General features: G+C 39.0%; 1 protein-coding gene across 4 annotated transcripts in view; it reads right to left on the reverse strand.

Annotated features, from left to right (window-relative positions):
• Positions 1–13,403, reverse strand: part of SLC38A6 (solute carrier family 38 member 6) — a 64,612-nt gene that overhangs the window by 17,955 nt on the left and 33,254 nt on the right. For 3 of the 4 annotated variants that reach the window (XM_084883213.1, XM_084883212.1, XM_084883211.1), the window contains one exon: positions 7,957–8,035. The exons of the other annotated variant lie outside the window; for it this stretch is intronic. In XM_084883213.1, the coding sequence (XP_084739339.1) occupies positions 7,957–8,035 (79 nt within the window). The remainder of the gene's footprint in view (positions 1–7,956; positions 8,036–13,403) is intronic. 4 annotated transcript variants of the gene reach the window in all.

Consider the following 13,403-nt stretch of genomic DNA (forward strand, 5'->3'; position numbering starts at 1 on the left):
ATCCCTCTCACAATCCAGGACTGCTGGCTCTCAACTGCTCACCTGCCTGCCTTTCTAATTGCCCCTAATCACTTCTGCCTGCCAGCCTGATTACCCCCTTAACCACTCCCCTATCAGCCTGATTGATACCTAATTGCTCCCCTGCCGACCTGGTCACCCCTAACTACCCTCCCCTGAAGGCTTGATTGCCCCCAACTGCCCTTCCTTGGAGGTCTAGTCCCTCCCAATTACCCTCCCCTGCTGGCCATCTTGTGATGGCCATCTTGTGTCCACATGGAGGCAGCCATCTTGTGTGTTGGAATGATGGTCAATTTGCATATTATTCTTTTATTAGATAAGATTAGATAGGATAGAGGCCTGGTGCACAGGTGGGGCTGGCTTGTTTGCCCTAAAGGGTGTTCGGATCAGGGTGGGGGTTCCCTTGGAGTGTGGGACAGCCTGGGAGAGGGGCCTGTGGTGGTTTGCAAGCTGGCCACGCCCCCCCAGTGACCCAAGCAGAGGCCCTGGTATCTGGGATTTATTTATTTATCTTCTATAATTGAAACTTTTTGGCTGTAAGTGGAGGCCAAGGCAGACCAGGGCAGGCGAAAAGCTTGGCTTCCTCCATTGCCAGGGAAACCCAAGCCTCCTGCTCTCTCTGTGGCGAGCCATCTTGGTTGGGTTAATTTGCATACTTGTTCCTGATTGGATGGTGGGCGTGGGTTGTGGATGTAGCAGAGATATGGTCAATTTGCATATTACTCTTTTATTAGATAGTATGAGTAAGAAAGAAAAAGACAAATATTGTATATCACTTATATGTGGAATCTAAGACATCCTAACTGATAGAAACAGAAAAGAATGGTGATTTCTAGAGGCTGGGGGTTAAGAGAACCAAGAAGGTGTTGGTAAAGGGTACAAACTTGCAGTTAGAGATGAGTAAGTGTTGGCCAGTCTGGGGTCTAATGCACAACACTTTGATTACAGTTAATAGTACTGCATTTATGTACTTGAAAGCTGCTAAGAGACTAACTCTTAAATCAGGGGTCTTCAAACTACAGCCCGCGGGCCACATGCGGCCCGCAGAGGAGTCTGATCCGGCCCGCCAGGTTTTTTGGGCAGTGAGCGCAGCCGAGGTGTTACAGTAGGAATTAGTAGTTCATATAGTCCGGCCCTCCAGCTCTCTGAGGGACCGTGATCTGGCCCCCACTTTAAAAAGTTTGAGGACCCCTGTCTTAAATGCTCTCACCACAAAACAGAATGACAATTATATGACATGATAGAAGCGTTAAATAACACCACTGTGGTAATCATATCCTATAAAATAAAAGGGTAATATGCAAATAGACTGAACAGCAGAACAAGTGAACAACCAAACCAATATGCTAATGATATGCTAAGGCTGCTCAACCACTCGCTATGATGTGCACTGACCACCTGGGGACAGTTAACTGGTCAACCAGTCGCTATGATGTGCACTGACCACCAGCCTCTCAGGGGGCAGATACTCTGACCAGTAGGTTAGCTTGCTCCTAGGGTTCGGCCAATCGGGACTGAGTGAGATGGGCCGGACATGCCCTGGTTCCCTCCCACAGTCCCTCCCCAGCCCGATCACGCACCAGTGGGGTCCCTCAGCCTGGCTTGCGCCCTCTTGTAATCCAGGACCCCTCAGGGGATGTTGGAGAGCCAGTATCAGCCCAATCCCGCAGGCCACTCCACTTGAGAGGGCGCCAGATGTATGCAGGGCTCATGGCTGGTGAGCGCTGCTGTGGCAACGTGAGCCTTTCCCGATCGGGACTGATTGGGCACAAGCCCACGGCAGGCACAGTGGCAGGCACAGTGGGGCCGGGATGAGTGGGAGCGTCAGTAGGAGCTGCCGGTGGTGTTGGACTGCAGGCCACCCAGAGGGACCCCACACATGCACGAATTTGTGCACTGGGCCTCTAGTTGCAATATATAATTATATCAAAATAATACACTATATGCTTTAAACTTACTCAATGTTATACGTCAATTATATCTCGATTAAGAAAGAATGAATAAAAGAAAGAAAATAGGAGAAAAGGTGTTCCTCTGCATGTTTTCAACCCCTGGACTTAACATGGACTTCATGATTCATTCACTGTGTCTCTTTTTACACTCTGATTTATAAGGAAGTCCTCTCTATGTATCTTTAATGGGTATTGTTGGGTGCTGACAATTTCCTCTTTAACAGGACTGGAAAAGGAGCAATAGCAGAAATAGCACTGTGAAGCCTGGCCAGGGTGGCTCTGTGGTTGACTGTCAACCTATGAACCAGTAGGTCCCAGTTTGATTCCCAGGCTCAATCCCCAGTGTATGTGTGTGGGGGATAGTGGGGAGGTGAGGTGTGTAGGAAGCAGCCAATAGATGATTCTGTCTCATAATTTATGTTTCTATCTCTCTCCCTCTCGCTGCCTTTCTGAAATCAATAAAAATAAAAAATAAATAGCACTGTGAACATAACTTTCCCTTCTCCACCCTAATTCATGTCTTTAGAAAATAAACATGCCAGAAACTAAAGCCTATGTACAAGTATTTCTAGGTCTAATGGACTTGAAGCTGTGCTCTCTACATTTTCATTCACATGCCCAATTCCTGGTATGCAGGAGGTCCTAAGAGAGGACACATATTAACAATACAAATGACACTTGGCAAGTCCATCTTCTAGCCACTCTTAAATAGGTAGAACTAGAGTGGAAACGTCAAAATATCCCTCACTGAAGAACACCTGGCAACTAAACTTCTTAAGCTGGCGAAAAGCCAAGGCTCTGGGCCTGAAATCTCCGTCCTCTGGGACTCAATCAGACCCGGACAGCGGTAGAGCTGGAAGGAGAGGCCAGAGAAGCACCAAGGCAGATCCTGCCGTTAGTCCTGCGGTTCCTGCCGTCATGAAGGAAGAACAGTGAAGAGAGCACCTTAATCCTCAGGACCAGACTCTTTTCTGTTGCATAAATATAAAGGAGCACTTCAAAATCCTGAACTTTATAATTCACTAGAGGCCTGGTGCATGAAATTCATGCACGAGGGAGGGGTCCCCTCAGCCCTGCCTGCACCCTCTACAATCCAGGACCCCTTGGAGATGTTGGGCCTAAACTGGCAGTCAGTCGGACATCCCTCTCATAGTCCCTCTGGCTCCTAACTGCTCATCTGCCTGCATGCCTGGTCGCTCCTAACTTCCCCTGGCAGCTGGCCAGGTCACTCCCAACTGTCCCCTCCCACTGGCCTGGTCGCTCTTAACTGTCCACCCCCCCTGCCAGCCTGGTCACCCCTTAATGCCACCCCTGCTGATCTGGTCGCCCCCAACTGCTCCCCGCTTCCAGCCAGGTCACCCCCAACTGTCCCCTAACTGCCAGCCTGGTCACTCCTAACTGCCCTGGTCACTCCTGTCCCCTAACTGCCAGCCTGGTTGCTCCCAACTGCCCCCCATGACAGCCTGGTTGCCTTACTGCCCCCCCTTCCGGCTTAGTCACCCTCACAGCTCCCCCACAGAACTGGTTGCCCCATGCAGCTTGCTGTTCAGTCGTTTGGTTATCCCTCACTAACCCCCTTGTGAGGGCTTGAGGGTTAATTTGCATATCTCCTCTTTATTATATAGGATACCATTATATTATATTTTACAATGTTATACTATTTCAAATCACAATTTCAATCATCATAGAAGCCACATGACTGCCCACAGCACTGAACTGTGGGTCTGAGATAACTTCACCCCTCCCAGCAGTAACTCAGAATCAGAGTCATGGCACCTCACAGATCACCTGGCTCAAAAACTTCATTTCATATGTCAGCAGAATCAGCAAAAGGTTGATGCTGACCTTAGGGATAGAGCAATGGAAATACTGTGGTCTTGAAGAGTGATTTTGAGTTTACTGTATTTTCCAGATATTGCTTTATTTTTCTCAACATTGTGCTTCCTTTATTCACCTCTTTATCAGATTGACTATAAATTCCTAATGTAAAAAAACTGTATTCAAGATATAATTTCTCTATCCCTGCTTGGCTGCTGGTTATTATTAATTGTTTCTTACCCTTATTTAGTTAGATTAATAACGCTGACAATAAAGGCAACACAGTAATACTCAGTAAAGTTAGTTTACATTTCACATGCACGTCAGTCAACTGAATTTCCTTTCCAAGGAATATTTCTAAAGAACAGAAGTGATTAAACTTACAAAATACAAACCCAGTAAAAAGAAACCTCAAAAAGCACACATTAAATAAGTATATTTTATAAGTCAAGATTTTAGATTTACCCTAATCTTAAATTTGAGAGGGAGAAAAAAAATTATCTAACAGAACTCCTGTTTTCCTACTGTGATATAAATATACTTTCCCTTTAAGCTTACAGAATTAGAGTAAAAAGTTTTATACCTCCTAGAAAACTTGTTTGATCTGTGGATTTAATCCTGTATGATAAAAATGTTCCAAGTATGAAATATAGAGTATAAAGCCTAAACTATATTTCAAATGCTTCGGCATACAGACATTTTTTCCCCATATTTTAATGAAAACCAGATTTATTTATAAGTTGCTTTAATTTCATTCTCGAATGGAATGGAACAAGAGTATCATATGTTCCGAATTAGGATCTGACTCACATCCCATATCAATTTTGTAACTCAAATGCAAGACAACTTAATTGTGTCAATCATATTCCCCTGACAAGATCATTAAATGTTAACAGAGAGCTTCCACATTTTAACAGACATAGATTTTTAAAATAGAAACTATTCTATGAAAAATATAGATGTCTCATAATAGTTTGGTATAAATATTATAGCTTCTGACTTCTAATAGTAATTTTTGAAAGTGGAATATTATGAACATAAAGTTTCTTTTTAATCACATCCCTGTAAAGGTTTATGTTTCACAAAGGTACATCAAATCTCACAGACAACCCAGAAAATAAGCTCACTTAAAAGATCTTAACTGCAAGTCACTATAAGTCAAACTCTAAAATAAAAGCATATCAATATCATATTGATCTCATAGAAAAAATAGTGCTATGTAACTCTATCCAGAAATAAACTACCCTAGATAGTTAAATAAATCACCATATCATTTGTTTCTTAATTATTTTACAGCATTAAGCTTTAAAGACTAATAATTTATTGACATGCTAACCAATATAATTAATCATATTAATTTTTTTCAAAAATTTGAAATTCAAAATAAGCAAATATATTATATTTTAAACATTAAAACTGTTAAATATGCAGTTTTAAAACATCATAACAGAGATTATGCAAATTGGACACAGTATTTTGAAGTATGTAATTTTAAAAGTTAATGTGTGACATGTAAAAGTAACATTTTTATCAATTTTCTATTAATATAAGTGAGATGGGAATTAATTTTTTTTTTTAAACAAGCCAGGAAAAAAAAAAATTAAATGACAACTGATTTAAACTGAAGCTATGGTAAAAGTACCACTTTTAGAGAAAGAAGACCTGAATTTTAACAGCAGTTCTGTCATACTACCTTAATCATTTCTAAAATTTTATATGTATTTTTATTCTTCCTCTTTGCACAAACACATATAACAACAAAAAACTGTGAATAACACCAATAAGAAAGGATATATGCACCCCTAAATTCATAGCAGCACAATTTACCATAGCTAAGATTTGGACACAGCCTAAGTGCCCAGAGTGGATTAAAATACTGTGGTACATCTACACAACGGAATACTATGTTGTGGTAAAAAAGAAGAAATTCTTACCATTTGTAACAGCATGGATGGAACTGGAGAGCATTATGCTAAGCAAAATAAGCCAGTCAGAGAAAGATAAATATCACATGATCTCACTCACTTATGGAATATAATGAACAACACAAACTGATGAACAAAAACAGATCCAGAGACAGAGAAGCATTGATCAGACCGTCAAACCTTAGAGGAAAGGTAAGGGAGGTTGGGGGTAAGGGGGAGAAATCAACCAAGAAACTTCTATGCATGCATATGAGTCTAAACAAGGGACACAGACAATAGGGGGGTGAGGGCATGAGTGGGGAGTTGGGGGGTTATTGGGGAAATAAGGACACATATATAAAACCTTAATCAATAAAGGGGGAAAAAATTAAAAATTGTGAATATGCCCAGCTGATGAGGCTCAGTGGTTGAGCTTCAACCTATGAACCAGGAGGTCCCAGTTCAATTTCTGGTCAGGGCACATGCCAGGGTTGCAGGCTCAGTCCCCAGAAGGGGGCATGCAGAAGGCAGCCGGTCATTGATGTTCCTATCTCTCTCTCTCTGAAATCAATAGAAAACATTTTTTAAAATGTGAATAGAAGTGACTCAATTCAGGACCAAGGAAAAGAAAAAAAAACCCACACACATGTATGACAACTATCAGGATTAACAGAGTTAATGCAAAACATTCAAATTTGACTCTGACCCTCCTGGCAAGCAGAGCAAATAAGAAAAAATCATCTTTAATACAGTCAATATTGATGATCCCAACAAATTTTTTAAGAAGGAAATATAGTACTACCAGTATTACAGCAGATGAAGAAACCTAAGGCTTTTATGGTGAAAAAAAGTAAAATTAATTTCATGAGGTTTCTGAATATGAAATAGGTAGGACACACACCTCCTTACTCTTGGTTTGATATTCATTTTACCTCATACTGCCTAGAGTTCTTAGCCCTATATTATAAAATAAATTTATCACATAGAACTTTTTGAGTAATAAAAAGTTGTCTGCAATATTTTTACTGCAAATACAAAAGTGATTTTCACATAGCCATTTCTTATAGGAATTACTTATCAAACTAAGAGCATAAAAATTAAAATTAACTATATAAAGCTGTAGATAAGAAAGGTACTGGTGAGCATCAAATGTGATAATGAATGAGGAAACCTTGTGAACTAATAAAGTACTATATTAAGGCACAATATTTCTGATAATGAAACATCATTAAGAACTTTTCTCAACCACATTTTCTTAACAGTTCTTAGTTAGATCTAAATAAAGTATACCATACTTTTTATTAACCAATGTCACCCCAATAAATTCGATGAAAAAAATAAAGTATATATACTTTCCTTATAAATATGTATTATATTTACAGTTATCTAAGTAGAATTCTTTCATACTGGTATACGCCACATTGTAAAAGCTAAATACATTTTGAAAACTTGTTCTTCAATCCAGACCAAGTCCAAATATTAGAGCAAAACAACCAAATACTTAAACCTAAAAGTCTGATAGGTTGTTTTTGTTATTGTTTATAAATATGTAAAATAACTTGATGACAAAACAATGTATTCTGTCTTTTTAAGTTGATTTTTCTCAAAATTTCTTGTTCTATGCAGTGAAAGGAAAAGTATAATTAATTTGTTTTTTCCCCCATAAAAAGAGATGAGTCAACAGTCTTTAGAACACAGTGTTTTTAAAATAAGGAGAAAAAGGGTATGATGTGGTTTAGTACTGTTTATAACACTGTTAAAAAAACAATCTGAAAATAATTTTTTAAATCATGCTCTATACTAGGAATCTCACCATAAGTGTGGCTATAACTTTATCAATATGATTTATCTTTATTACGATGGTTGGCTGAAAAGTGATAGCGGTTTTATCTACTCCATCCTTTGCTGACCTTTACTATCAGTACTTTTAGTCTTTCTCTACTCCCCCATCCCAATCTTGCACAGTCCCAGAAATTTCTCCTTTACCTTCCCCACGATCTAGCTCAAACCTATCCGGCCCTATCACACTCTCACAGACTATCTAAGGGTTAAGCCCTTTCAAAGAGTTCAAGGCACAGTGCTTCCTACATAATGGATCATCGATAAACATCTGCTGAGCATCTTCTTCTCCCTGACTACTCTGCCCCTGCCTAGTATGTAAGTGTCTTGTGGGCAGGGACTACATTTGTTTTACTTCCCACTAGCTTAATAAATATTTGTTGAACTAGTAAATAAGTGGACACATGTAAAGTACTTTTTCTTACCCACTATGGTCTCCAGACAAAAATTCTGAAATAGTTGTAGGAAGCTCTATCTTAATAATTAAAAGATAAGATGACATAGCTGCAAAAAGAATAAAAAGAATTCCTGTTAGAATTCTATCATCTTTAACCACTTAAAGAATAATTTATCCAGAAACACAAGTATCTATTAGGGCTAAATAGATAGTGCACTGTCCTCAAAGATACTAGTACACACACACACACACACACACACACACATACACACACACACACACACACACACACACACTGGAGAGAGGGGGAAAGATGGGGAGAGAGGGGGAGAGAGGGGGAGAGAGGGGAGAGAGAGAGAGAGAGAGAGAGAGAGAGAGAGAGAGAGAGAGAGAGAGAGAGAGAGAGAGAGAAGTCTATATACCAGGGATGCAGATAAATAACTCTGTAGAGCCCTAGATAAATAACTCTGTAGAGCCCTAGATGGTTTGGCTCAGTGGATAGAGCATCGGCCTGTGCACTGAGGGTCCTGGGTTCAATTCCAGTCAAGGCACATGCCCGGGTTGCAGGCTCAATCCCCAGTAGGGGGCATGTAAGAAGCAGCCAATCAATGATTCTCTTTCATCACTGATGTTTCTCTCTCTCCCTACCTTCCTTTCTGAAATCAATAAAAAAAATATTTTTAAAAAATAACTCTGTAGAGAAGAATAATTGTAAGTTCATTAAGTATCCTTTGCTTACATTTCAAGTTCAAGGCAAATCATTAAGTTAAATGCTTAAGTACACAGAAACCCAGGTGATCTGGAGTCAGAATTTCAGTTTCACAGAGTAATATAATAATCTCTCTTTCCCCCATAGGTGAAGTATATATTGAGAAAGAGCCCTGACCAGTGTGGCTCAGTGGTCCTATTCCAAGTCAAGGGCACGTACCTGGATTGCAGGTTCACGGCCCTGGCTGGGTGTGCAGGAGGCAGCCAATCCATGTGTCTCCCTCACATTGATGTTTTTCTCTCTTTCTCTTCTTCCCTTCTTCCCTTCCACTTGCTCATAAAAATTTTTTTAAAATATAGGAAAAAAATATCTTTAGGTGAGGATTAACGAAAAAAAAAAAAAAAAGAAAAGAAAAAAGAGCCAACAAGAATATGTCCACGAAGAATAAAGAGTGAACATTAAGTTTTATTTCAGGAAACACTTCACTTTCTCCCTAAACCTACAAAAACTAAGAACACAAATGAATGCCAAGACTTAATGGCAAAAATCTGGGGGGAAATTGATTAAAAGGTTCAAATAGTTTAAGAATTAGTATGCATATTTCTCAATCAACATATTTAAAAGTAGCTGAACTCTTAAACAATTATTATAATACTGTGTGATCACTTAACCCTGGAGAGAAAAAAAGGCTCTATATTACTTTGTGTATAAATTTATATGAAATAGGCAATAATTACACACACAAACATACATTCAATTTTTTAAGTATAAAAACATGTACCTGTAGCAAAATAAAATTTGGAACAGTTAAGTAAGTAAACCACTTTTTTGTCATGAACATGAACATATACACATTTTCCAGTTTATGACTATTTGTTTTCCCGACAGAAGGACAGCTGTTGAAGTACAGCTTTTTCCAGGCAGCGGTACAGTACATTACTTCAAACTCTCCTTTACTTGTGGGACTGTAGGAGAAAAGGTATTCTATATTGCTTACACTCTCATAAGGAAACACTTGCTATTAATTTGGTACAGAAGGAAGATTTAATTTCTTCCACTCAAGGATTTGAAGTCTCTGTTTATAATACTTTATCTATTTCAAAGAATCACACACATATGGTGTGATAATAAAAATCATAAAAGGAATTTTCTGAAACTGGCCTAGAGCTACTTAAATATATCTTGCCAGGAAAAAAAAAAAAAAAGAAAAAGACAAAAATACCTTGAAAACAAGGAATGCAGACTTCCTACACAATGTAATTTATTATCTGCCCATCAGTCTTTCTTGCTTGGATTAATCCAACACTCCACGGATTTCTAAAGTTTCAGACATTCATCTCTTTCAGTAATTTTCTATTATTTATTTTAGATCTTTAGCTGTAAAAAGCTTCAATGAATATGAGATCATATTTCTTTCTAATATACAATCTGTCATTCTTCCCAGAATTTCTATTAGCCTCTGGCTAATCATTTGATCACTTTTATCCTCTGGTTTTCAAATGGGTGTACTATTTCACTAGATTCCAGTCTGAAGAATCATGTATATTTCAAGAAATATAAACATTTCTCTCTCAAAAAAGATTTGAGCATACAAGATATAAATATATGATAAGACAGAAAAATACACTTTTTAGAGATTGCTGATGCTTGTATTAAGAGCTACAGAACCACAGAACTCATGACTAAGCAAGTAAAACCAAGAAAGACACTATACTTCCCAATAACTTATTTTTTTTCTTAACTGCAAGTAAAGTTTCATGCAAGGACTATCACCTTAACATATTATATATAATACAGAAAGGAAATAAGACTATACATTAAGTTAGGAAATACATCTTCATTAGATTCACACGAAAAGAACAATCAGCTCAGTAAAATAAACTGGAAAAGTTTTACTAGTAAAGATCTGATATCAATAAGAAAGTTCACATATTCATTGATTTTTAACCAAATGGTTCACTAGATCAAAAAGCTGCCTGTCACACCTTTTGTCCCGTGTCTTCTATTAATGGCATAAGGAAGTGTTTAAAGACATCTTAGAGACAGGTCATAAGCAAGAATTTGTAAATGATATTTGCTGACATTGATACATAGCATACACTCCTAATACAAGACACACCGATACTGTAATCTAAATTAATAGCTGTAACAGGGCCATCCATAAGTGCCATGGTTATAGTTAAGTGGTTCTGGCCTACACACTAACAAAGCCAGAATTAGTGCTAGAAGACATACCTTGATGACAGGTATTCAACCATTATAAATCATTTTGTTTCACCACATTGACTAAATAGGTATTCTTTTCTCATTCCTTTTAAACATAACTAACAGAATTCATTTCATGGAAACTGTCCTGGGAAGAAAATTCAAAAAACCTGTGAGCCTAATCAAAACACAGAAGTTGAAAGTATTCTTTAAAAACCATGTGGGAAAAGCAACTCACATTAAGAAATGACTAAAACAGGGTAAAATTTGGTTAGGCAATAGCAAGCGGAAAGGTATTAATATTGGTTGTCTAATCATAAAGAGAAACACATGAGTTGGCAGCATGGGGGCTGAGGGGAGCGAGGGCAGAAACAGAGGGAAGGGGAAGGGGAGAAGTATGAGAACAGCAAACATTTTTGGTTTGGGGTGCCTACTCTAAGAGATCTGTAAGTTATTTCCTCGCTTCACCTTCACCACAGACCTGTAAGGCAGATGTGATTTATTTCACAGATGAAGAAATGGAGGCACAAAGGAGTAACTTGCCCAAGCTAGCGATGGCAGAAGCAGCCAGGCTGGCGTGAGAAACTTGCACTTAACTACTCTGCTATGGGAAAGTGTGGGCACAAGGTGAAGAAATTCAACACACAAAGAAAAAGCAAGTCTATCAAGAGAACCACTCCCCAGGGTTGTTCTTTTTTACCATCAGCATTTAAACAATAAATTGTGTCAGAATGTTGTGTTTAACATTTGGGTTCAAAGAAATTAAAGAATTTAAACAACCCAGAAAATTTGTTAGAAGCTTTACTAGTAAGAGCACTTACAATGTTCATTTCCCATTGAAATGTATTTTCAGCATAATTCATTTCATTTTTGTGAGCTGGTTTAGTGAAGTACTTAATTAGTACAGGATTCTTCAGACAAACTGAGGAGTTTCATGGTAGGACTCTACCTACTAGGACACTATGGTTAGGACTCTGCCACTATGATTCTACTGTGTCAACAACTAGTGTTGTAGTTCAGAAAAGGAAGTTTCCTATTTTCACATGGCTGAGATATTAACACTATTAACACTATTTTCAAATAAAAAAATTAAAATGAAAACCAACCCTTCCTTCCACAAACTTTGTACTCTTTTGGACTATTTTTCCCAGGACTCCTTTAAATAACACACACACACACACACACACACGCACGCACGCACACACACACACACACACACACACACACACACACACCACGGCCTCAATTGGAGCTGGGTCTCAGAAATCATTAGTTTACAAAAATAATTACCTTTTTGTTAAACACTTGAAATACACATACGAAGATAAAATTACACACAGCTATTTTTAAAACAGAATTAGGTTTTCAGCACTTGGAGGAAGTTCAGCAACTTCTTAAAGGATTAGTCAGCCAGCCCTAAACAGATGTACTATGGGAGAAAATAATAACTTTGCTTATGTCTAAAAGAGGTTCAGTTTTACTTCAAACATGTTTTTAGTCACAGATTGCAACAAGTCTATTATATTCAACACTAGTGGCCATGTGCATGAAATTCATGCACATTAAAAGGTAATTAATTAGAGGAAATATTTTAATATTGCTATTTGCCCTTTCTCTATAATAGAAGTGTCAGAAACGGAAGAAAATTAGTAAAATGTATATGAAAATCTCCCTCCTGTCAGAGTCTGGGGTTCACTGTAGGACCCAGAGTCAAGTCCCCGCCCACCCACATGTGATCCTCCTGAGACCCAGACCTGGCTGGCCCCACCCCCCATCAAGCCCTGCAGGGCAGGGGGTGCAGCCTCAGTTCCCCAGGCCTTGGCAGCGGGGTCAGGGTCGGGGTGGGGGTAGGGGGGTAGGTGGGGGAATGCACAGCCTCAGGTCCCCGGTCCAAGCGCCAGGGCATGAGGCCATGCCGACCATTTGCTTATCAGTTCTTTATAATATAGGATGTCTCTCTTATTAACCTGGCCTTTGTATTAAATGTTCAAATACCACTGAAAATCTATCCCTACTCAAAACAGTATACAAACACAACCTTTCCCTTTTTTAAAAAAGGACTTTTAAAAAATGCTAATGATGGCCGGGACCGGTTTGGCTCAATGGATAGAGCGTCTGCTTGGGGACTGAAAGGTCCTGGGTTCGATTCTGGTCAAGAGCATGTACCTTGGTTGCGGGCATATCCCCAGTAGGGGGTGTGCAAGAGGCAGCTGATTGATGACTCTCTCTCATCGATGTTTCTGACTCTCTATCTCTCTCCCTTCCTCTCTGTAAAAATCAATAAAATATATATTAAAAAAATGCTAATGATGTATCTTTCCTCAATTGTTGTTTTTTTAAAATATATTTTAATTGATTTTAGAGAGAAGGGACTGGAGGAGAGAGAAACACCTATGTGAGAGAGAAATATCAATCAATTGCCTTCTGCACATGCACCCAGATGGGGAGGGAAGCTGGTATGGGCCCTGACTGGGAGACAGATTGGCGACCCTTCAGTGCACGAGCCTCCTGATGCTCAACCAACTGAGCTATATTGGCCAAGGCAAGGATTTAAAAAAAAA

The sequence above is a fragment of the Pipistrellus hanaki genome (genome assembly GCF_964339955.1).
Source record: "Pipistrellus hanaki genome assembly, chromosome: 1".
Taxonomy (NCBI): domain Eukaryota; kingdom Metazoa; phylum Chordata; class Mammalia; order Chiroptera; family Vespertilionidae; genus Pipistrellus; species Pipistrellus hanaki.